Source organism: Myotis daubentonii, chromosome 2, assembly GCF_963259705.1.
Source record: "Myotis daubentonii chromosome 2, mMyoDau2.1, whole genome shotgun sequence".
Taxonomy (NCBI): Eukaryota; Metazoa; Chordata; class Mammalia; order Chiroptera; family Vespertilionidae; genus Myotis; species Myotis daubentonii.
This window is the reverse complement of record NC_081841.1, coordinates 32696632-32719939: the sequence shown is the minus strand read 5'-3', so window position 1 is coordinate 32719939 and position 23308 is coordinate 32696632. Positions and strand designations below refer to the sequence as shown.

The 23308-nt window shown below is 35.9% G+C and overlaps 1 protein-coding gene across 18 annotated transcripts in view; it reads left to right on the top strand.

Annotated features, from left to right (window-relative positions):
* The window catches only part of C2CD5 (C2 calcium dependent domain containing 5), a 92722-nt gene extending 72162 nt beyond the window's left edge, over nt 1-20560 (top strand). For 9 of the 18 annotated variants that reach the window (XM_059682366.1, XM_059682368.1, XM_059682363.1 and 6 more), the window contains 8 exons: nt 252-341; nt 864-951; nt 5036-5122; nt 14220-14270; nt 15154-15255; nt 16785-16975; nt 17927-18073; nt 19247-20560. In XM_059682366.1, coding sequence (XP_059538349.1) covers nt 252-341; nt 864-951; nt 5036-5122; nt 14220-14270; nt 15154-15255; nt 16785-16975; nt 17927-18073; nt 19247-19378 — 888 coding nt within the window. In that variant the 3' untranslated portion in view covers nt 19379-20560. The remainder of the gene's footprint in view (nt 1-251; nt 342-863; nt 952-5035; nt 5123-14219; nt 14271-15153; nt 15256-16784; nt 16976-17926; nt 18074-19246) is intronic. The other 9 variants (XM_059682372.1, XM_059682377.1, XM_059682375.1 and 6 more) reach the window with 3 other exon arrangements.
* The last annotated feature ends 2748 nt before the right edge of the window (nt 20561-23308 follow it).

Genomic DNA, 23308 nt, shown 5'->3' with positions numbered 1-23308 from the left:
CCGCCCACCTCCACGGCCCCCACCTACTGTGGCTTTGTCCAGAAGGAAGGACGTCTGGTCTAATTAGCATATTTCACTTTTATTATTATAGATGGATTCTTGATGTAAAGATAAACAAAACAGAATTGGACCAGCTTTGTTTTAATCCTTTAAACTTTCTATTTGCCATAATATAATGTGCATTAAAATGTCAGTTTTTGTAAATTTCTAAATGAGAAGAAATGACATTGCTAATATTTTCTATTGTATAGAGTCTGTATTTTAAACTACGGTCTATGATCCCTTGCTGCCTTTGCCATGTAAATTTTACAGTATCTCTTCCTGAAGATGAATTAATTCAGGTAATTAAGATTCAGTCTATTATTAAAGAAGATTTCTAGCTTTTATCTGATCTGTTATAATATTATAAATATGCCATAATTAAATAACTGTAACCTGTTTTATTTAAAATATTTTGAAACATATTAATATGAAACAGACTGTATATTTTATTTTCCTGAACTCTGCTTATCTGAAGGTCTAATCACATACAATTGTTCTCCAGCATACATACAATAGGATTTGTACGTATATGCAGTTTCTCCAGTCCCCATCTATTAGACAGAGTTCTTGAGCTCTGTCTGGAATATCTATGTTTAGGTGTACATGTTGGACTTAGTTATAGTTTAAATATCTGAGCTGATGTATAATTCTCTGAGAATTTTAACCAGAATTATAACTGGGAATTGTAACTGAGAATCTTAACCAGGAAAGGCAAATTAGCCAATTAGTGTTAAGTTGTTCCATGGTACTGAGTAATAAGTGTAAGAAACTTATTTTGACAATGATTATTTTGCTAATCTTAACTGTTTCTGTGATTCTAGGTTACAGTCACAGCCGTTGCAATAACTTTTGACAAAAATCAGGCTTTACAGACAACAAAAACACAGGTTGAAAAGTCATTGCAAAGAGGTAAATCTATGATGAGTGGGATCATAGTTCATGTTTGTCTACATTATAGTTTAGTTATAAAATATAGAGGATAGTAGATTAAATAAATGAATTGTTTCTTGAAGAGAATCTGCCACTTTTCTGTTTATCTTTATCAGAGTAACGGTGTGGATAAAGCATATGGCTGATTTGATACTTTTTATACATGAATAGGTGGTGGACTGGTATTTACATAGAGATACTGTCATTTTATAGATTTAAATTGTAGCATATTAATTCTGCAGTAACTTAGAGGTTCCTATCCTAGTAGCTCTAAGGAGGTCCTCAAGGCATTTGAGAAACTACTGATGTAGTAAGCATCACGTGTTTCTTAGGAAAAGTTCCATGGTAGTCAACAGATTCTCAGAGTTGTCATTTACCCAGTAAAATTTAGAAAGTATCATTCTTTTTTTGTTTTGTTAGGTGTTAAAAGTAGGATTTTGTTTTCTTATTTATTTTTTAAAAAATATGTTTTTATTGATTTTACAGAGGAGGGCAGAGGGAGCGAGAAATAGAAACATCAATGATGAGAGAATCATTGATTCGCTGCTTCATGCATGCCCCCTACTAGAGATCAAGCCCACAACCAGGGCATGTGCCCTGACCAGGAATCGAACTGTGGCCTCCTGGTCCATGGGTTGACGTTCAACCATTGAGCCACACCGGCCCATCATATTTTGACAGTATTTCAGATGTCTCCCATTTTCTCCCTTTTTGCTCCTCTCCACCCAACTCCCACCCTACGTCAGGCTATCCCTATACTGTTGTCTATTCCATAGGTTATGCATTATTGCAAATATATTCTTTGGTTAATCTCTTCCTGTCCCATCTCCCAACCCCCACTGAGGTCTGTTATTCTGTTCCATGCATCTATACCTCTGGACCTATTTTGTTCATTAGATTCCACATGTAAGTGAGATCATGTGATATTTGCCTTTCTTTACCTGGCTTATTTAGCTTAACATAGTAGTCTCCAGGCCCATCCATGCTATCTCAAAGGGTAAGAGATCCTTCTTTTTTACTGCTGCATAGTATTCCATGGTGTAAATGTACCACACCTTTTTTTTATCCCTTCATTTACTGATGCGCACTTAGGCTATTTCCAGATAACACTGCTATGAACATAGGGATGCTTACATTCTTTTTGATTGGTGTTTCAGGATTCTTAGGATATATTCCTAGAAGTGGATCGCTGTGTCAAAAGGCAGTTTCACCTTTGATTTTTTGAGGAAACTCCACACTGTTCTCCACAGTGGCTACACCAGTTTTCATTCCCACGAGCAGTGTACTAGGGTTCCCTTCTCTCATCATCCTCGCCAGCGCTTGTTGTTTGTTGATTTATTGATGGTAGCTATTCTGGCAGGTGTGAGGTGATACCTCATTGGAGTTTTAATTTACATCTCTCTGATGATTAGTGATGTTGAACTTTTTTTATGTGTTTATTGGCCATCTGTATGTCCTCTTTTTTTTAAAAAAATATATTTTATTGATTATTTACAGAGAGGAAGGGAGAGGGATAGAGAGTTAGAAACATCGATGAGAGAGAAACATCGACCAGCTGCCTCCTGCACACCTCCTACTGGGGATGTGCCCGCAACCAAGGTACATGCCCTTGACCGGAATCGAACCTGGGACCCTTGAGTCTGCAGGCTGACGCTCAATCCACTGAGCCAAACCGGTCAGGGCTGTATGTCCTCTTTGTAGAAGTGTCTATTCAGGTCTTTTGTCCATTTTTAATTGAATTATTTGTCTTTCTGGTGTTGAGTTGTATGAGTTCTTTGTATAATTTGGAAATTAACCCTGTATCAGATGTATCATTGGTGAATATGTTTTCTCATACAGTAGTTTCCCTTTTCATTTTGTTGATGGTTTCTTTTGCTGTGCAGAAGCTTTTTGGTTTGATGTAGTCCCATTTGTTAATTTTTTCCTTTGTTTCCCTTACCCAAGGTGAAGTCTCAGTGAAAATATTGCTAAGTGAGATGTCTGAGATTTTACTGCCTATATTTCCTTCTAGGATTTTTATGGTTTTGTGACTTACATTTAAGTCTTTTATCTATTTTAATTTTATTCTTGTGTATGGTATAAGTTGGTGGTCTAGTTTCATTTTTTGCATGTACTTGTTCAATTTTCCCAACACCATTTATTGAAAAGACTATCTTTACTCCATTGTATGCTCTTGCCTCCTTTGTCAAATACCAATTGACCATATTGGCGTGGGTCAAATTTCTGGGGTCTCTGTTCTGTTCCATTGGTCTATTTGCCTGTTTTTGTTCCAGTACCAGGCTGTTGTTGTTTTGTAAATCTTTATTGTTGAAAGTATTACGTATGTCCTCCTTTACCCCTCCTCCATTGACCTCTTCTAGCCTGCCTCCATCTCCCATCTCAGCCTTCACCACCCTATTGTCTGTGTCCGTGGGTTATGCATATATGTACTGGTATACAAGTTCTTTGGTTGATCTCCTCCTACCCACCCACCCTCCCCTGCCTTCCCTCTGAGATTCCACAGTCTGTTCCATGCTTCTATGTCTTTGGATCTATTTTGTTCATCAGTTTATTTTAACCCCTTATCAGACGTATCACTAGATTCCACATATGAGATCATCGTACCAGGCTGTTTTGATTACAGTGGTTTTGTAGTATAGTTTGATATCAAGTATTGTGATTCCTCCTATGTTATTCTTCTTTCTCAACATTGCTGTGGCTATTCCGGGTCTTTTTTGGTTCTGTATAAATTTTGGAATATTTGTTCTAGATCTGTGAAATATGTCGTTGGTATTTTAATTGGGATTTCATTGAATCTATAGATGGCTTTGGGTAGTATGGACATTTTAATGATGTTAATTCTTCAGTTCATGAACATGGTATATGCTTTTACTTGTTTGTATCTTCCTCTCTTTCCTTTTTCAGTGTTCTATAGTTTTCCGAGTATAGGACTTTTACCTTGTGGGTTAAGTTTATTCCCAGATACCTTATTTTTTGTTGCAATGGTAAATGGGATTTTTTTTTTTCGTTTCTCTTTCTGAGAGTTTATTATTGGTGTATAAAAATGCATCTATTTCCAGGTATTAATTTTGTATCCTGCTACTCTGCCAAATTTACTTACTAAATCTAGCAATTTTTGGTAGAGTGTTTTAGAGTTTTCTATGTGCAATATATGTCATCTGCGAATAATGATAGTTTTACTTCCTCCTTTCTAATTTGGATACATTTTATTTCTTCTTTCTGTCTGATCTCTGTGGCCAGGACCCTCCAGTATTATGTTGAATAAGAGTGGTGAAAACAGACATCCCTGTCTTACTCCTGATCTTAAGGGAAATGCTTTTAGTTTTTGCCCATTGAGTATGATGTTAGCTGTAGGTTTGTCATATATGACCTTTATTAAGTTGAGTTATGATCCCTCTATCCCACTTTCCTGAGAGTTTTTATCAAAAATGGGTGCTGGAATTTCTCTAATGCTTTTTCTGTGTCCATTGATATGATCATATGATTTTTATCCTTCATTTTGTTTATGTGGTATGTCACATTATTGATTTGTGAATATTGAACCATCTTTGCATTCCTGAAATAGATCCCACTTGGTCATGGTGTATGATATTTTTTAATGTATTGATGGATTCTATTTGCTCCTATTTTGTTGAGGATTTTAGCATCTACATTCATGAGGGATTTTGGCCTATAATTTTGTTTGTTTGTAGTGTCTTTATCTGGTTTTGGAATTAGGATAATGCTAGCCTCATAAAAAGAGCTTGGAAGTCTTCCCTCCTCTTAAATTTTTTGGAAGATTTTGAGGAGGATAGGTGTTAATTTGTCTTTGAATGTTTGGAAAAACTCACCTGTGAAGCCACTGGGTCCAGGGCTTTTGTTTGCTGGGAGTATTTTGATTACTGCTTCAATTTCATTAGTTGTTATTGGCCTATTCAGGTTTTCTGATTCGTCCTGATTACATTTTGGCAGATTGTACATAGGGTTTGTCTATTTCTCCTAGGTTGCCCACTTTGTTGGCATATAGATGTTCAAAGTATTTTCTTACAATCTGTAAATAATTATGTTTTTCTTGCTTCCTAAGCCTCTACAGATAATGAAGAACTTCTGCAGTTTCCACTGGAACTCTGTTCAGATTCACTTCCTTCTCATCCTTTTCCACCAGCTAAAGGTTGGTTAAATAAGGGAAATGCAAACCCAAATCCTAGTTTCTGGTGTTTTTTACTTGCTTCATTATTGTAGATAATCTTACTGAATCTTGAGATGAAGATTTATTCTTCATTTCTTCATTGTTATGTTCATATTCATAAAGGGGGGGAGTAATATTCTCATTTTAATTTCTCAAGTAATATCAGCACATATTATTAAGGTAATTTTTCATATGAGACTCCATTTTTATATATCAAATGTATTAAAGTTTTATTTTCAGATATTTGGATTTCCCATAGTGATTTATTTGATATATTTGAAATTTATATTACATTTGGTAATTTTTTTCAGCAACAATTAAACCTTTACAAAAATATTCATTTTGAAAATGACAACAAACTACTTATTTTCTCCAGAAGTATTTGGAGAGGTTTTGGGTGGCAGCAGTAATGTGAGAAAGGAATATGTTTTTTGTCTCTTTTAGGTATCTTGGGTACAATTGAGGAACATTTTTAGGTACTTACAAGATGCTGCCATTTTTTCAAATACAAAATGATCATCTCTTAATAACAGTACATCTACTTTGATCTAATACTCTTTGGAGAAAATGGTAGTTTTTTATTTCATTTTTCTTCTGATTTCAGTGCAATTTTTATTATAAAATTTATAGAATTATTGTACTTTACTTCATAGCATTACATATATAATAAATGTAGTTTGTGTTTTTTCTAAATGTTTTACTCTGAAAAATGGTACATCTGTTATTGAAAAATTCATATTGACTTTTCTGATTTTTATATTTTATAATACAAGTGAAATAATTTCATGATTTCTTCTTGTCAGGTATATTATCTGACAAATTAGATGTAATACAGAATAGTTTTATACTCACATTGCATGTATATTAATAATCTTTACTAAATCAGTGCAAAGCCTGTCCATATAGATAAGTAGATCCCGTCTCTTATTTTGGAGATGAAAAGATGAGGTACTTTCAAATTCGGAACTTTCTGACATGGTAACTGTGGTCCTTTTTTCTTTTTATCTAAATTAAAATTCTAATTTAGAACTCCATGGAGAATTTTTGCATACTTCAACTTCCTTGAAAGAATAGAGAGGAAAAATCAAATCCAAAGATAATCTGAGTTCAGCTTTATAAAATAAATATAGCTTCCAGAATAAAAAGTAGAACTGTTAAGAATCTCCCTTGAACTAACTAGACAGGATTTTTTTTAATGCCTACTTTATACAGAAATGTGTATTTAATGCAGGGTTAGTTCCAAACTACTTTTAGGGATCATTTTTATTCATCCTTACCCTGAAATGTTGGGGGGTGGGGAGGGCGGAGAAACAAAATAAAAAACTAATTAACAAAAAAGATTTTATCAATTGCTAATCTATTGGAATATATATATGTGTTCTTGGGGTTCCTGTTACCAGTAGCTATATTTTACCATGTTAATAGCTACTGAGTTCTGCAGATCAAATTTAAACTCTTAAGTTTGCCTTATCTGTGTTGATAACACAGTATCTGCAGTCGCTTTCAAAGGTAATTATAACTAGTATTTCTTGTCATTAGTATATTTTGTAATTATATATTAGTATAATTAGTAAATTATACTGTGTGAACTGAAGAATGAGGAAAGAAGAATTTGAGTGGAATAAGTAATATCTGAACAATACCTAAAGTATTTGCAATTCAATTTAAGGAGTGTAGAGAAGGGCCATGGGTAGAGTAATAAAGCAACAGATCTCTTCTCAGTTCTGCTACTCAGAAGTGTGAGACTTGAGGCCAACTTACTAGTAAACCTCAATTCCTCATCTGTAAAATGTGAAAGGATTAAAGTTCCCTCTAGCCTTTAAAATTCTCCAATTCCCTGGGTTTCTGTAGTTTGTGTTTCTTTAATTATTAACACATTCCCATTAATAAAAACAAATCAAAAGCTAAATTATGCCTATGGTCACACTGAACTTAAAATTTTCCAAATAGCTTCTAATTAGTTAAACCAATAATTTTAAAACCATAGTGTTTCTTCGGAGTTGCCTCATGACTTCCCAGGAGGCAGGGTGGGAAGGGAGGGAGCTGAAATGGTTGGAGATGTGAGGGGGTAGGTCTCTGGACCCCCTACCCTACCTCTGAACTTAGAGCAGCTTCGATTCAGTGTGTTTTTGCGTATCTGCTTTCTACATGTGATTTTGTTTGAAGAAAGGGTTTCAAAGTTGGGAAATAATGGAATCAGATCATTTCACCTTTATTATCATTGTCATCATCATGTTCATAATGATCAACATCATCACAACCAGTACTAATATGTATAAAACTTTTTATACTAAGTGCTTAACTGAAAAACCTGTGTGCTTTTCCATGAATATTGCATTTCAAAATCATCAGTAAGCACTAAAAAGTTTATCTGTATCTGTTGTAAACACTTTTGTAAATTGTGGTTTATGTTGCATGCTTATTTATTGTCTTTGCTCCCTCAAAGTCTTTTTAGGAGAACATGGGCTATACCAAATATATTTGAAAAAGTTATTTTAAAGAAAGCATTTTCAAAGATTAGAGGATAGGGTGAGTTTTGTAAAGGTCCTAAAAATGTTATAATAGAGTGTTATAACATGAATGTAGCAACTGCGCATTATAACATGAAGAAAGGCTTTGAGTAGAGAATAGAAATACCTGGAAAAAATTAAACATAACAATTCAGAGGAAACAGGCAGGAGAGGGCAAGGTAAGAGTGCTAGGAATAAATGTTCAAAAATGTCTCTACTTAAAAAATATATATTTTTATTGATTTCAGAGAGGAAAGGAGAGATAGAAACATCAGTGATGATAGAGAATTAATCATTGATTGGCTGCCTCCTGCATGCCCCACACTGGGGACCAAGCCCCTAACCTGAGCATGTGCTCTGACTGGGAATCAGGAATTGAACCGTGACCTCCGGGCTCATAGGTCAACGCTAAACCACTGAGCTACATGAGTTAGGTTCTTCTCTACTTTTTTATATGCAACCCACAGAGGCTTAAAAGTAAATTACTAATACTGAGAAGTAAATAAATATATAGTTTTTATAGTTTTGTTAGTTCGGTTAGCTAAACTGATGGAGCTTTTTCTTTTTTTAATTCTGAAAATTTTGGATTCTAATTTATTCTTCATGTTCTTATCACAAATAGGATAATTTGTTAAAATGTTCATTTCCTTTTATGTTGACAGAGTAGTTTTAAGAGCTAAGTTAAGCACAGTATGTTTATTAATGCTTCCATCTTTTCACTTGTAGATAAACCTTTTCTTATCCTTTCATGTTATTGGAAATGAGTGACTATTATGTGAAGAAAAGATGCTTCAATTATTTGTATCCTAATTCTGTGTATAGAGTAAGCCTGGGCCTGAATTGTCCATCCATGTTCAACTTTTTTTCTTCCATCTTTTGTTATATTTGGTTTTGTTTCTCAAGGTAACAAAATAGTTTGAAGTATGTCTCAAATTTATGGTTGGCTTGATGTTACCTTGCTAGTTATCTTGATTTTTCAGATTTGAATTATTAAAAGGTGCTGAGCTGAAATAATTTCTTAAAGGACATTGTCATGTGAAGGTCATCCAAATATTTTGATACTATGAGGATCATAGATGATGTGGCATTGACATAAATTATTTTCACATGAAGCTGTTTTATGAGAAAAAAGATGGCTATAGTGAATTTTTATGCCACTTTCATAGTGTTTTTCCTAACTATTAATATCTAGGCTTCAGTTTTTCTCGAAATAGTTTCAAGAGACTTATAAAATGATATATATAGGAAAAAAGGGATCAAATATAGTAAAAATGGAGACTCTGAGTGAATATAATTTGTGTGCAAAGTAAAAAATAAGTTAGTGAGATTTTTTCTCATAAACTGTAGTTGATCTCAAGAATTTTAAACATGTAATTTTCATAAAAGATTAGCATATTACTTTAGATGCATTTCTAAAGATATAAATCTTGAGATATTAGATACCATATTGTAGGGTTTAAGGACTTACATTCATGACAAAAGTGTATGAATTATATCCTATTTATTAATAAATTTCAAATAATTTAAAAATCTAATCTATAATAGGATAGTTATTTTCATTAAAATTTTGAGAGTGTTAAGACTTTAAAGATTTGATGAAGTCAATCCTAGTTTTTATATACTGTTGGATAAAACTGTATAGAGAAGTTTTTGTTGTTGTTGTTGTTGTTGTTTTTTGGCTCCCTGTCGGGGAAACGAACCCCAGTCTCCCGCGTGACATAGAGAAGTTTTTATACCCACCTTGTTTCTGCTTTCATTTTGCTTTATGCCGGCATGATTTCCTCATGCTCAGTGGCATAAGCTATATGCTGCCAAGATTACTCTTTTCATCAAGCAGCTGCTGACTAATGTGACAAGCTTAGGCCAAAATCTGGGTTTCAATACAAAAGAAAGCAAGTTGGCTTATTCCTTTAATACGTTATACTCCATAATTAGGTATCCACATCAGAAATTTTATTTTTATCTTTACTTTTATTGTAGGCTTATAAGAGTTAGTTTTTCTTTTTGTTAAATCAAATTTGATTTTAAAAGATATTTTATTTTTTTAAATTTAATGACTTCCCTCACATTATTTTAAACTAGCTATTAGAAATATAAGTCTATGAAACCTTTAAAATTAGCTTTCATTTTTTTTTCTGCCAACTAACTGTACTGAATTCTTACAAGTCTATATAATTCATTATACTAACTAAAATCCCTTTATATATTAACAACTCATTGCATGCCTGTTTTTTCTCTCTCTCTCTTTAAAATAGATTTTGTCACAATGACCAAATGGTATCAACAATAGAAAGTTCTCCATGTTATTGATGACCACAATGATCCACGGGAGATTTTGAAAGGGAGAGATACAGAGAGAAAGGAGAATGAGAGGAAAATAGAAACTAAAGAGAGGAGAGTGTGTGGAAAACTTACCCACAAAATGGGAAGGAAGGAAGAAAAGAATTGACGGAGAAGTAGGGTTAAGGAATTTTAGCTTCTTTAAGGTAGCTTGAGGAGAGTAAAATCTGGAGTAGGTAGTAAAAAAAAAAATGCAAAGAAAAACTGAATTGAGTTACTGATGGAAAACGGGTTATTTGGAAGAGACGATATAAAGGATGGAGAGGAGGAGTGGGGACCTGGTAATGGAGGCAGGAAAACAATAAAGGGTGATTGAAGGAAAAGCACAGGTGGTTTAGGATGTTGTACACCTTTAGCTGGAAGCTTTAACCACCCAGATAGAGAAGCTACTTGTCTTCGTCCTCTAGTGTATGTATTACCTTTATAATTGAAAATTGTTTTTCCCTTTGGACTGTCCAAATTGAAGGTCTATCTTTTTCTATGCCTTAATAATTTTTTTTTTCTTCCCCCTCCCCCTCCCCCTTCTCTAATTTTTAACTATAATATGGCCATTTGATTACCAGTCCACCAGTATTTGAATATAATTATGGACAAAGTTTATGCTGAATGTTCATATACATCCATTATCTAACTTGGATATTAATCCAGATTTTATAGTTATATGACTTAGCTAATCAGTGCATTATTGATTGATGGAAATGCATAATCTGCCAGAGAACTTTTTCATAACTTGTAGGAATTTTTTCAGTTTTAGTAATTTTCTTAGGTTCACCAGGTAAGATTGTCTCAAATATATTTTAATTATTAAGAGCAAAGATGTTCTGTGAATTCTAATGATATAAAGTGAGTAAGTGGTCAGAAGAGTTAGTGGTCAGTATACAACTTTATCATAGTTAATCAACACCTTTGTCATTGGTATGACAGATTATTTAGGAAAATAGGGAAGCCTCAACCTTTAGAGGCATTGGAACATGTATAATTGAGGGAGAAAGAATTCTTGCCACATTTTTTTCCTTGTCATCATTTTGCTCATTTTCACTAAACTGCTTTTAATTTAGGTTAGACCCCCCTCCCCACACCATTAGGGCTTGTTAAATATTGCTAGAATGTACTAAGAGAATAAGAAAGCCATATGTGCTGTGTGCGTGCCATGCTAACTTTCGAGGGTTGTTTATTTGGGGATAATAGGGTTATCGCTTGTGCTTTTTTAAAACAAAATAATCTTTTTCTTGTATTCAGTGGGAAAGGAAATCGTAAGAGAAGTAGGCTGCCATGTGGCTTGATCGAGACTCTCTTTACAGCTAGAATGGGGACCTAACATAAGTGTTTGTCTCAAACTCTTTCCCGTAGATACACAAATGGCCCACACTAAGCATTAGTCCTCAACAAAGCCTGAATGACTTAAATAAGATTTCTTTCCCTATATATGAAGTTTTGTTTTTTGTTGTTGTTGTTGTTTTTTGTGTTTTTTTGTACTATTGGCATAGAGATTACGTATGTACTTTTAATTTCTTTTTAACCAAAATTACTAGTTTGTCAGTGAGCCAGACAGCTTATATATGTAGTACCTTCCCTTCTGAAAAGCCTGTTGCCTGGGAAGGCAAATTGTAATCAGAAGGAGCAGTGTGACGGAGAGCCCAAGGTCATGAGATATTTGAAGTAGTCAAACCAGTCCAAGGTGCTGTCAGAACCAGCTCACCTTGGGCTTTTTCTCAGAGAGAAAAAATTAAGGTCATAGCTAGCATATTAACAGATGAACCTGCTGTTCTTAAGTGAGATAAATCTTTTCACTCGCCCTTTCCCTTAAGAATGTCTCCAATTTTAAAACTGATTTTTTTTTCCAGATTTTAATTCAAACACATTCATATTTGAGGGCCAGGAATAAATATTTTCCCCCTTCCCTATCCTTTGTAAAATTTGATAGAAAAAGTAGTAAATGCACATGGTGGAAAATTCAAATCCTACCAAAAAATCATATAGTCCAATAGAGCATTCATCTCCCTTCATTTCCCTTCCCAAGAGGCAAATAGTACTCTTTAAATATGTCTTTATTGATTTCAGAGAGAGGAAGGGAGAGGGAAAGAGGGATAGAAACATCAATGAGAGAAACATTATGGACTGGCTGCCTCCTGCATGCCCCCTTCTGGGGATTGAGCTCAGAAACCTGGGCATGTGCCCTAACTGGGAATTGATCTGTGACCTCTGGTTCATGGGTCGATGCTCAGCCAGTGAGCCACACCGCCAGGTGGGGCAACTACCCTTAATAGCTTATTATCTGTCTTTGCAAATATGTATATGTTTTTTAAAAAACACAAATATTATACACATCATTGTATACCTTTGTGGGTTTTTTTCACTGGCTATACTTAGAGATGGGAACCGATACTTTTTTTTCTTTTTAAGACAAAGTTCTTTTTTTTTTAAATGTGTTTTTATTGATTTTTAGAATAGAAACATAGATGAGAGAGCAACACCATCGACTGCTTGCCTCCTGCATACCTGTACAGGGGATTGAGACTGCAACTTGGGCATATGTCCTGACTGAGAATCAAACCATGACCTCTTGGTTCCTGGGATAGATGCTCAACTGCTGAGCCACACTGGCTGGGAGGGAACAGACACTTTTTACATTTAAGCTCTTTTTGTGGACATTTGCCTTTAACATATAGTTGCTACTGAGGAATCCCATATTACTCAGATAATATTGAGGTACAGAAGATAATTTCACTTTAGTGATTTTCACATTTTTTTTTTTTAGCTTTCCTACATTTTAAAAACTTTCACAGAATTCCTAATTTTCTATAATTCTGTGCTCACCAAGGGCATATGAGAACCCTGGGACCCTCCTGGGACATGGAAGCCTGGGGTAGGTCTCTGGCTGTCCCAGCACTGGGTCTTGCTGTGCTGAGCTGTCCCTAGAGATCTAATCGGCCTCAAGAAGTCAGCTCTGTCTGGCCGTCTTCCTGTAGATTCCATCTCCTCCGGGGGTTCCCGTTCCCCCGGGATCCGGAATCCAGAGGACTCTCCCTGTCTGGATCTCCAGTCTGAGGCCATGATTATCAGGGCATGTCCACAGCATAGCACCCTCACAGGCATTTTGTGGACCCCACCTGGTGACCCTGTTTATTTATCAGCTCTCTATTGTAAGAGGAATGTCAACCATTGTACACTCTCCGTATTAGCTAGTGGCCACTTGACCTATAAAAATGGGGGAGGAGGGTGGCATGGGAGATGCTCCATTACACCCAATTATCAGAAACATTCTGTAAAAATCTTACTTTTGGAAAATATAAATTTTATTAACTTAAGAATAGCACCAAAAGATCAACCCATTAGGCAGAGACAAAAAATATTAATTAGTTTATAAATTAAAAAAACCCAACTGGCTGCCCCAAATAATTCTCAGTATTTCTTATGGGTTATGTCTACTTGACAACACTATTCCTTCAATTATAAAATTCTTTGAAACAAAAATTCAAATGTGCGAGTGTGGATAGATCCTGAACAGTAGAAATAGATGATTTTTATAGTACTGTTTAAATTTGTACAATACCTTAAAAATCTATAAAAAATATAAAATATCAGAGAAAATTCTGGATGCTATTTTTATGAGGTACTGGAAAGGAAGTGATTGGGATTCCTGGTTATTTCTATGGAGAACAGTCACTTTTTCGTTCCACAAAGTCTTGATACCACCAGAGGAAGTTGCTGACAGTGATGTCCTCGAATGAAGGGGTTGGTTGTGAGGGGGAAGGTTATGGCTAGTAAGGAGCTTGTGTTTTGTCTGTGAGACATCGGTCATTGCCTTGTCTGTAATTTTTAATCTTACTAGCTCTTCCCCACACAAATGTTTCCCTTCCATATTTCATTTCAGATTTTCTTCCCAATTCATTGACCCTTTTCTCTGCTCAGTTTTCTTACATTCTGCTTTCATCCTATTTGTTACTGTGTTTATATTTTCTCATGCCTATGAAGTTTCTGAAACTCTTTTTGTGTTATACTAACAAGTAGTCTTCCTCAGCATGATATTTATTAACTGAGCTAGTTTTCATATGTCAATAGAAATTGCATTAGAAATCTAAATACTTCTATTTGGTTTGCTTTTACAATGAAGCCATAAAGAGTTCCTCCTATTCTTCTGGCTTATAGAGAGTACTTACAAACAGCAAAGAAGAGAAACTGATTTATACTTAGCATCCAAGCTAATGTTGTTCATATTGTCTTATTAGAACACCTGGAGAGTGCAAGTTCTAACTCAGGTATACCAGCTGCACAGAGAGGTGAGTTCGTCTAATCAAATAGTCACCAAGGTGTGAAATTCTAGTGTGGTGGTGCATAAACATACAGACATTGGAAAAATGCACTGGACAGTGGAATTCAGACACCAAAATGTGGCTTTCTTGTAGTTAGAATGTGTCTCAAAAACATTAATAAAACTAATATTTTAAAAATTTAAAGCATTTTCATAGTTTTCCAGTTTCTAAAAATAAAAGTTTAGCTTTTTAATATATATATATTTTTTTGCTCAGTAGTAGTAAAAGTTATTCTTTTAGAAGGAGAACTTGATAGGTTCACACCTGCCACCCTACCCTGTGTTATCAGCAGCTTTGTTGCCAAAAATCATACATGGAAAAGAGAATATGGACAGAAGCGATCCTTTGGCTTTCCTGTTACTCTTGGTAGAAAGAAGGTATTTTAATAAAAGATAAGTCAACGAGTGATTTTTTTCATCTATTCTTCAATATTTGACTCATTATTTTTTGTTTTGATTTTAAAGTAGACATAGGAAGGCAATTATTCACAAAGTTTGGATTGCAAATTGAAGTCCTAAAGTATAAACAGCTAAAACATTGTAAAGTAAAAAGAATGGGGAGAAAGTTAGTTAAAACGTGGTATGTGGTCCTGATATTTCTGTTAAACCCCACTTCCATTTTCCCTAAGAGACAACTATGACATCACCAAAAATGCTCAGCCAGCTAACTGAGAAATTGGTTTTGGACAAATCAGTGTCTAAAGCTTGACTCTTTACTGTCTCTCTTATCTGACTTGAAAGGGACCATTCTTTTTCTGTATTACAGTTAAATTACGTCATCGGAAGGAGTGTTATGACGAGTAAGAGACGTCATACATATTTTTTCTTTTGTTTTCTGTCTGTGTTTCCAGCAACGTCAGTTGATTACAGTTCCTTTGCAGACAGATGCAGCAGCTGGATAGAGCTCATTAAACTGAAAGCTCAGACCATAAGGCGCGGATCAATTAAGACAAGTAGGCGGATGTTTCTACCACATTATGATCTGAGAAGCATATCCCTGATTTCCCAGTGGTGAAGGCTAGACTTTTCCACCCAGTAATAACATTGCGAATCAATCATGTGTTGGAGTGTGAAAGCTGCAGACTAATGGTCATTTAACAGAAGTTATTGAAGGGCCTTTAGATTTGTTGATTTTAACTGTAGAATTTTTTTTAAATTTCACTTTTTGTGAAGGTATTCTTAAAAGTATATAAATAGATATTATATTCTTCTAGTGGAAGGAAATTGTCAGCTCTCTTATTGAAGAGATACTATCCCAGGACCCAAGGTACGACCTAGCCCAGTGGTTCTCAACTTGTGGGTCGCGACCCCTTTGGGGGTCAAATGACCCTTTCACAGGGGTCGCCTAAGACCATCGGAAAACACATATATAATTACATATTGTTTTTGTGATTAATCACTATGCTTTATGTTCAATTTGTAACAATGCAATTGGGGGTCACCACAACATGAGGAACTGTATTAAAGGGTCGCGGCATTAGGAAGGTTGAGAACCACTGATCTAGCCTATGGCATGTGTCAGTTTACCAAGTGTGATAGCCAGAGGGCTGAAAGAATGAGGTATTTTTAGAGAGAAAGTAAACTCTTATCTCACTGTTAGAATCAAGATCATCATATGCTCTTTATCTATACTCCATGTGTTTTGGTAGATTCTGAGGTAAATGTATTTGAGTGTCAGAGTTTATAGTACATTAATAGGGAAAGAACTATCTTTGAGAGGAAAGATCACAGGATATGGAACCTGTTGATCTGGTTTTGAATCTTAGAAGTGCCATTGTAATAGCTGTGTGACCTTGGGAAAGTTATTTAACTTCTCTGAGCCTCAGTTTCCTCATGTTGAAAATGGGGATAAAACCTAGGTTGCTGGGTTGTTGTAAGGATTAGATGTATATATGTGCCTGGTTTATAATAGTTATTTGATAAGTGATAGCTATTATTATTTATATTTTATAACAATCAACTTTTAGATAGCCAAGGTCATTTCTAAGTTTTTAAAATTATGAGTTTGATCAAAATGGTTTGGAAAATAAACCTTTTACAACTAGTTAACAAGGTTTATCTACAAGTTGACAATGATGAAGTCATCTGAAAAAGTTGGAAAACAAAACTGGGAAATATAACAACTTTCACACTCTTTGTAATAATTTGTTCCCACAGCAGATAATTTTTAATTGCTCTGCCGCTTTTTCTTTTTCTTCACTTTATAACGATCATTGTATGTATAGCTACACCGCATCAACATTTTCTTTTGCAGGAATGCCATTTTTCTTCCAAAAGAATTCCATTTCAGCATTTTCTCTTATGTGTTTCTTTCTCTTTCTCTTTAAATTGCATGCAGTGCATGATAATTTCTTGACTTTCATGACATGGCTTAGCCTCACAGACAGCTGAATGTTGTCACCACTTACTCGGAAACCTTGGGGGTGTAATTGAGTAACTGGCATCTGATCCTGGTGCTTTCTGTTGTTTCTCCAATTTTTAGCCATGACAGTTGAAAAAGCAAGTCCAATGAGTGAAGGAAATTTCCGGAATCGTTCTGCTCCACCTTGTGCAAATTCTACAGTTGGGGTTGTTAAGATGACACCTCTTTCTTTCATTCCTGGAGCAAAAATAACGAAATATCTTGGGATAATTAACATGTTTTTCATTCGGGAAACCACTTCTCTACGTGAGGTAATTTTATGGATGTTATTTCATTATTTTTGTGAATTTTCTATGATTGAAGATATTAGTGACAAAACCAAACAAGTTTCAATTTTTATTTATTTTTTATTTTTTGCCAAAAGTAACACATCTTTCCCCCCACCTTCCCCCAATAACCTGTCTGGGTTGATTCTAGGTTAGACTTACCAAATTCCACACAATAGTATTATCATAAGACTTATGAACAAAACAGATGGGGCCCCTGATGGAATTTACAGTCTAGTGAAACTGGAGCATGGTGGATATTAAACAAATACTTATGTGTTAGTAAGTAATATAAAGAAATATAATAGAGGCCATTAGAAAATATAACGGGGGAACTCACTTTAGATTTAGGGAGGGTATCTCTGAAGAAGTTCCATTTCGGCCAGGACCTAAAGAACTAGATACAAGTTATCCTGCTAGAAAATTGGGTAACGATCCTTAGAACCTTTAGGAGCAGCATATGTAAAGACCTGAGGCAGAGAAAGTGCTTGACACTTTTGAGAAACTGATAAAAAGTAAACATGAATAGAACATGGTTCAGAAGGGGAGATATGGATAGCGGGGAGGTTTTATTGTTTATATTTATCATTAATTTATTTGAAGGAGGATGAGAACGATTTGATAGAGGGAGATGTTGAAGATGGAGGAACAATTCTTGCTCTGCCATTTATTTACTAGTCATGTGATCATAGCTAGTCATGGGCACATTACAAATTCTTTGAGCTTCATCATCTTTAAAATAAGGAGAGTAATCCCTATCATAGATATGTGTTCAGTAAAGGTTTGTTCATTCATGCAACAAGTCCTCATGAAGGACATTAAAATAATCCATTATATTAAGATCATTGACGATGTTTTAATATATCTTCTTTGACATTTTATATACATTTATTTATACAAGTACATAATTTGATTTTCCTGTGCATTATTATGTAGGAAGGAGGAGTTAGTGGTTTTCTTCATGCTTTTGTCGCTGAGGTGTTTGCAATGGTGAGAGCTCATGTTGCTGCATTAGGAGGGAATGCTGTTGTCTCCTACATCATGAAGCAGTGTGTCTTCATGGAGAATCCAAATAAGAACCAGGTAAGAGGTAAAGACCTCTGACCGGGAAGCTGGGAATGTCTCCCATGGCCTTCCCACCTGCCACCCTCCCCTGTAAAAGAGATTTGCTCTCTATAAAGCTCTTTGATTCTCGATGCTTAGAGCATGTCCTAAAGAATCTATATAATAAAAGCCTAAGCGACCGTTATGGCAGAACGACCAGAACAACTGGTTGCTCTGATGCACACTGACCACCAGGGGGCAGGCGCTCAATGCAGGAGCTGCCCCCTGGTGGTCAGTGCGCTCCCACAGGGGGAGCACCGCCCAGCCAGAAGCCGGGCTCATGGCCCTGCTAGCGCAGCAGTGATGGCGGGAGCCTCTCCCCGCTCTGTGGCAGCGCTAAGGAGCAGTGAACTGAGTGGTAAGGAGCAGTGAGCAGGCGGGCAGTAAGGAGCAAGGGGTCCCGGACTGCGAGAGGGATCCCAGACTGTGAGAGGGCGCCGACTGTGCTTCTGATTTACTACTTTTTTCATCATCATCTTGGTGGGTCTTCGGAATACAGTGATGGCTAACTGAGGAGAGTTAAAAATGCCTCCTGATTGGCGTGACTCTGGTTGAGCATCAACCTATGAACCAGGAGGTCACTGTTGGATTACCAGTCATGGCACAAGCCTGAGTTGCGGCCTTGATCCCCATTGTGGGGTGTGCAGAAGGCAGTCAATCAATGATTGTCTCTCATCACTGATGTTTCTGTCTTTCTCTCCCTCTCCATTCCTCTCTGAAATCAATCAATCAATATATATATATATATATATTCAAAAAGCCCTCCTCTAGTTTGGATTATGGTGCCATCAGGTTCTCACTGCCATGCTGGTGAAAAGTACATCATAATGGGGCCACACTGCTTTGTTTCATTTTTAAATAAGTAAGGTAATTCTGTTAATGGGGGCTAAAGTGTACTGCTTAGGTTAAATTTTAGAATAAATTTCTTTTATCATTTTTGTTAAGATAACTCAAAATTGTTAGAGTCCTTTAAAAATTAAATGACTATAATGAATGTTTCTTTGAGTTTACTTTCTTATGAATTGCCTTCTTTGCTCATTTTTCTAGTGGGTTGTCTATCTTTTCTCTAATGAATGTGGTGCCCCTAAAGTAACAGACGAGTATGAGCATGTTGTTGAATTTGTGACTGAACATGTCCCGTTGTTCTTATAGGCACAGTGTCTTATAAATGTAAGTGGTGATGCAGTGGTTTTTGTCCGTGAATCTGAATTAGAAGTAGTATCATCTCAGCCACCTACTGCCAACTGTCAGTCGTCGTGTCCTGGAGGAGACGTTACAACCTGAAGTAAATTAGAAAGAAAGAGTTCAGCTACATGACATTTATCTGTCTCCATCGTTCTGTCATTATCTTCCTAGAATTCTTAAAAAGTTGAACTTGATCTGAGATAATTCAAAAAGAATTGATACATTATGAGTAGATTTGATTTGTCTAGAATCTCTTGGAAGCATGGGAATTTTCTAACCTTGACATTTTGTTTGCCAAGCCTAGATAGACAGGCCCCATGGAATCTTGACCCTTGAGTAAGTTAAATTTCTCAGAGAACTGTAGGTGGATGATATTTGTAATTTTTGTTGATTTTAGTAAAATCATAATTTACAAAATGAAATGGGAAGATCATTAGGAAACTAAGATAGCTGCCCTAGTGTAACTTCAGAACGTTAAGCAACAGATTCACAAATGGTTAATGAAGAAATGGTCTGATTTGAGGGATGTGTGGGAAAATGGAGAAAAGTTTTCAGAAAATGATGTGGGTTTCTTAATGCGTTTTATTTTGATGAGGAATTTGATCACAACTGAAGGGGAGCAGTGCTTTGGCCACCTTTTAAAAAGAAGTTCCAATTCTACTGCTTGTATCCATGTCTTAGCTACTGGGAAAGAAGACAGAATATCAGTGCCTGTGTCCTTTCATTGAATGTTTTAATGATATCTCTGAGGAGGGAGGAAAATAAATTACTATTTAACTTTATAAGTGTCCCATTTCAGTTGGTGCTTAATTTGTCTAGAAGAGGTTTGGCTTCACCAGGGGGAAAAAGGTCAGTGAATTTTGTTGAAATAGTTAAAATATAATTGATCTAATACGAACATAAAATTATTTTCTAATAAAATAATAATGCACTTCTACCAAATAGAATTTTAGTAATGTCTTAGGGACTTTTGATGGTGAGTTAGACTGTATTTGGCATAGAATTTGGAAATGTAACTTGAATGTAAATATGCTGCAAAATGTTGAATGTATTCATAGGGATACTTTTTCTGTCAATGCCAAATACCTGTTTTAAATGAACCTTAAAAAGTACACTCTTCCTTTGCACAATCAAATTTCTTTATAAAACTCATGATTTTGCTCTTCTAGGATAACAAACTGCCCTAAAGATTAGGAGTCATTTTCTTGTTATCACAGGTGTCAATATTTTTCTGTATTTTGTTTATAATTTTTATTTTTAAATAAAATGTTTATAAAGATACTGGAATATTCCTTAATCTCTTTTTTGCCTCCTGGATACACTACTGTCAGTAGTCTGGAGTCACTTGACATTTGATCATCTTCATTCATTCCTTCAATCAATAAACATCTGTTGTGCATCTACTCTATGCAAAGCCCTGTTCTTAATTTGGGGGGAAAAATTATATATATATATATATATATATATATATATAATCGTGGCACTCTGTGTCTTTGGTAGGTAGGTATTCATTCAACAACTATTTATGAAGGCCTACAGATCCCAGGGCATAGTTTTAGACAGTGAAAAAACACACACCTAAGTTACTGCGCTCATGAAGCTTATTTTCATGAACTACACAAGAAAATAATTTATAAAATGTGGTTTATAGCCCTGTAATGATTGCTAATGTTTATTGAATGCTTACTACATGCCAGGCAATCTAATAAATATATTTTTGTGGTAAGCCTTTACAGAAACCTGATGAGGTAGATACTATTGGCAAGCCCCATTTTATAGTTGAGGCAGCTGAAAGTTTATGTGATACATCCAAGACACAATAAGTAGTGGAGCCAAGATTCAAGCACCAGCAACCTGACTCTGATACCTATACTATTAAGTGAGAAAATGTTTGGGATAAGGGTAGCTAAGTAGCTTCCCAAAGGAAATAATAATTAAGCTCAGTCTGGAAAAATAGGCAACTCACTGAAATTGACTGTTTATTCATAGTTTATTCACCCACCCAACTATTTTATGATTGTCTAGCATGTTTAAGAGCCCTTTTTAGGCAGGCGAATAATAAGAACTGCCACTAATTGAGTACCTGCTTTGTGTCATATCCTGTGCATACACATTATTCTAATTCTTAAAATATAAAACTCGCTGGGTGGCATTATCTCCATGTTGGTACAAACAATTGTATACTCAGCAGAGGCCCAGGCTGATTTCTAGGAAAGCCAGGCTAATTAACCACTCAGGATTTGCAATCAGCTCACACGAAGATTGGCTCCTTCCAGAAAAGCTACTGTTACCTGTGTCTCAGGAGCTGCTGTTGTTTCCTTTTGTGTGGATTCTCTCGAGAGACATGATCATTTAAAGCAGATGTACTGGGAATACAAGCCAGCTTAACAATGTTTACAGTGTACCTCATCTCATTCCTTCTTCATTGCTGCTCCAAAGGTAAACTACACAATCTCAATACTTTGTTAAGTTTTCTACACTCACTGTCCTACTTCCTCCACCTCCTTTTCTTTCATAATCCATGACCATCTGGCTTTCATCTCCTGATCTGCCCCTGAATTTGAACATGCCAATGGTACAAGTATTGGATTGCAGTATTGGATATCTGGCAAGATTTTTTTATGCATATACATAATTATTTTATACTTTTTTTTACATTTTTGTTTTAATCCTCACTCAAGGACTTGTTTTCCATTGATTTTTAAAGAGAGAGGGAGAGACAGAGAGAAACACCTAAGTGAGAGAGACACATCGATTGGTTGCCTCCTGCATGGTCCCAACCAGGGCAGGGAGCCTGCAACCGAGGTATGTGCCCTTGACCGGAATCGTACCTGGGACCCTTCAGTCCGCAGGCCGATGCTCTATCCACTGAGCAAAACCTGCTAGGGCCATAATTATTTTATAAATGCATAAATGGGATCATACATTTTTAAATAGTTTTACTTTTTTTACCTGTTTCTCCTTACCCATTATATGCCTCCCAATCCAATGTTAACAACCTAGGTATTCTTGCATATAAAAAATTTGCTAATGAGGTATAATGTTTATTCAATAAAATTAATCTATTTTAAGTGTATGCATGAAGGAGTTTTGACAAATAGACTCGGTCATGTAACCAAGGTAACATTTCCATCTCCTCAAGAGTTCCCTTGTGTCCTTTGGTAATCAGTCTACCTCCCCTACCATGTAAATGGGATCTTGTGCTTGTAACTTTCACTTACTCTCAGCGGCTCCCCATCAAATTTGCTACTCTTCATTATTTCTTATTAGATAAATTTCATCACTAATTAGCCAGTTTTAGTTTAAGTCAGATACTGCGGGAGATCCAAAACCTAAATATACTCATTCCACTACACCATCCAGTCTCACAGAACAAGATGCATAAAAATGGGGAAATAAGAAAATGTATGTTGTGTGAAAGCAACTATTTACAAACACTGTTGTAGTTTTTTTCTTTTTTTTCCAGGGTGGGATCTTTTCACAGAGTACTTTGAGAATCTGTTCCAAGCTCTGGAACTTTCCTCCAGAAAAATAAGCAAACACATAAAATTTTGCACACTGCTTCAGGAGGTTTATTGAAATCCTTCATTGACCTCAGGTTAAATCAAGTATAAGATGAATGAAGGCGGGGGATAAGGAACCAGGCCAAAGGAAATGTTAGGAATTATTGGGTGGCTCTTTCAGTGACTGAGCCTAAAAGGCAGCCAGCAGGCAGAGGAGGATCTCTGGGTTCCTGGGACCTTTTGCTGACCTGCCCCTGGGCTTGGTGCTGGTGGAAGCCAGCCTTGGTGCACAGCTTGGTCCTTCCCACACACATCCAGGCCCAGCAGAGGCAGCCAAAAACTGGGTTGCTTTGTAGCTACAAACAGGTTGCCCAGGGCCAGTCATAGGCAGTGTGTGACATTGACTTGCACCAGAGACACACCCAGTGGCCAGCTTCAAATAACATCAGAGCAGGATCCAATTAGTTTCACAAAATGGCAAAGGTTAAAGACAGGCAACAGACACTGCTGAGGCAAATTTCACTTC